The sequence below is a fragment of the Rhincodon typus genome, chromosome 28, assembly GCF_021869965.1.
Source record: "Rhincodon typus isolate 14 chromosome 28, sRhiTyp1.1, whole genome shotgun sequence".
NCBI lineage: Eukaryota > Metazoa > Chordata > Chondrichthyes > Orectolobiformes > Rhincodontidae > Rhincodon > Rhincodon typus.
The window spans coordinates 41,311,339-41,313,647 of record NC_063359.1 but is presented as its reverse complement, the minus strand read 5'-3'; the positions used below and the strand labels follow the sequence as shown (position 1 = coordinate 41,313,647).

The 2,309-nt window shown below is 46.3% G+C and overlaps 1 protein-coding gene across 1 annotated transcript in view; it reads left to right on the top strand.

Annotated features, from left to right (window-relative positions):
* The window catches only part of col5a1 (procollagen, type V, alpha 1), a 199,447-nt gene that overhangs the window by 63,116 nt on the left and 134,022 nt on the right, over positions 1–2,309 (top strand). The window contains exons 8-9 of the mRNA XM_048613423.1: positions 1,580–1,621; positions 1,872–1,934. Of these exons, the coding sequence (XP_048469380.1) occupies positions 1,580–1,621; positions 1,872–1,934 (105 nt within the window). The remainder of the gene's footprint in view (positions 1–1,579; positions 1,622–1,871; positions 1,935–2,309) is intronic.

Here is a 2,309-nt window from a genome sequence, read left to right as displayed (position 1 = left end):
GGGTGTTCAAAACTAGATGCCATTTTTAATGTGAGGGGAAAAAGATTTATAAGGGACCAGAGGGGCAACCTTTTTGCACACAGAGGAAGATTTGTATGTGGAATGAGCTGCCAGAGGGAGTGGTAGATGCAAGTACAGTTCCAACATTTAAAAGACATTTGGGCAGATACATGGATAAGTAAGGTTTAGAGGGATATGGACCAAACTCAGGCAAGTGGGGACTAGTTTAGTTTGGGAATCTTGGTTGGCATGGACAAGTTGCACCGTAGGTCTGTTTCTGTGCTGTATGACTCGATGAGTCAGAGACCTCAATCACTTTTAATATGACAAGCCCTTCATCCCCTGGATCGTTCTTGGCATAAACCTCCTCTGAACCCCTTCCATTGCCAGCACTTCCTTCCTTAGATACAGGACGTAAAACTGCTCACCATATTACAAACACAGTCTGACCAGAGCCTAATACAGCCTCAGCAGTACATTCCTGCCCTGGTATTCCAGCCTGCTGGAAATGAATACTAACAATGCAATTGTTTCTTAACCATCAACTGAACCTGCAGTAGTTCACAGCTGACCTGTGTCTTAACTCCATTAACCAATGGTTCCAGAACACTTTCATCCCCGAATCCAATCAATCAATCAATCAATCCCAGTCTCGATCACTTCAATTCACCCCGAGACCCGGAGTGCTTTGGGGAAAGAGAGAGAGAAAGAGTCCCAGATTCTCATTCCCGGAGACATGCTTCCTGACGTCACCTGGAACAGTCCAGCTCGGAACGTTCTGCCCCTAGCCCTGGGCTCCTTTGGTATGATTTGATTTATTGTCACGTGTACCTAAGTACAGTGAAAAGCTTTGCTTGCGAGCAGTACAGGCAGATCATAGTAAGCAAGGACATCCAGATCACAGAGTGAAAAAGAACTTAGAGGCATACAGGTTACATCACACAGGGCATGCGCTAGGCATGATCAACATTAACAAGATCAGTATCATTTGAAGTTAGACAGACCATTCATCAGTCTAATAACGGTAGGGAAGAAACTGTTCTTGAACCTGCTGGTGCGTGTGTTCAGGCTTCTGTATCTTCTGCCTGGTGGAAGTGATTGTAGTAGAGCATTACCAGGTGGAAGGGGTCTTTGATGATGTTGGCAGCCAACAAAGGAAAGAGGTTTTGCAGAATGGAACCCTGAAGAAAATATACCCCTCTCAAAGAAACAGGACGAATCATTGCCATAAAATTTAAAATGACATTGTTTGGCGACTGTATTGGGATTCTCTTTCCCAGGAATGTATACTCCCTAGATTTATAAAACCTGAAAGTGCGAGGGAGCTGGATTAACATTCGCAGAGATACAGACAGTACCACAGGGCGCTGGAGGGGAGTGGGGAGAGGGGTTACTGAGTGACAGTGTGAGGGAGCTGGATTAACAGGAGTGTCAGTCACTTGTGATTGTGAAAGTCTGTCTGTCTCTCTCTGTGTTTTACATTCCCCAATTGTCATGTTCCACGTTGACCATCTGATGTGTTGGACAGTCTGAATGTATAGTTTGATAATAATTCTGTGCTTTTTCTCCTTTGTTCTAGGGAATGCTGATCGAAGGGCCCCCGGGAAGAGAAGGACCATCTGTGAGTCACATGTTGTGAAACCCTGAGGACATATTGGGGTTATTTTTTGTATTTTTCTGAATGTATTTATAAGTACATTCTTTTCGAATTACTAACACATGCAGAGTTTAAATTTTAAATGAGAATGTTTAAATTGTCCTCTGGTTAATAATTGTTTGGTATTCTTTCGACCTGCCCTCCCTCACTCACTCAGGGAGGGCTAACTCTGGGGTTCCAAGTCTGTGACGTGTCTTTATGTGACTCTTTCTAGGGAAGTCCCGGACGCTCTGGACCCCCAGGACCTCCGGGACCAGTCGGTGATCCAGGGCTGAGGGTGAGTGAAGCCTGTTTGATGATGTACATTTGCCACTGGGGAGAGGGCGATTAATCTGTGGGAATCCTTCCAAAACTCCACAAGTCATTAAAACTGATTGCTAGTTGCAGCTTGTTCTGACTGGGAGCAAAGACAAAAAATTTCAGGGGAAACTGCCAGACTGTGAAAACCGTCCAGAGATTGGAACGGAGACCCAGAACAATTTGGCAAAACGATCCAGCCTGTCCCTGAAATCCCACCCCCACACACACCCCCAACAAGCCCTTCGCCAGGGGATGGGGGAGGGAGTGGTCTCAGAGTTGGGGGAGGGTGTGTGAAAGCAGCAGAGTGGGGAGAGGGAGTCGGGGTGTGGGGAGGGGGCAGCAAGGGGATGGG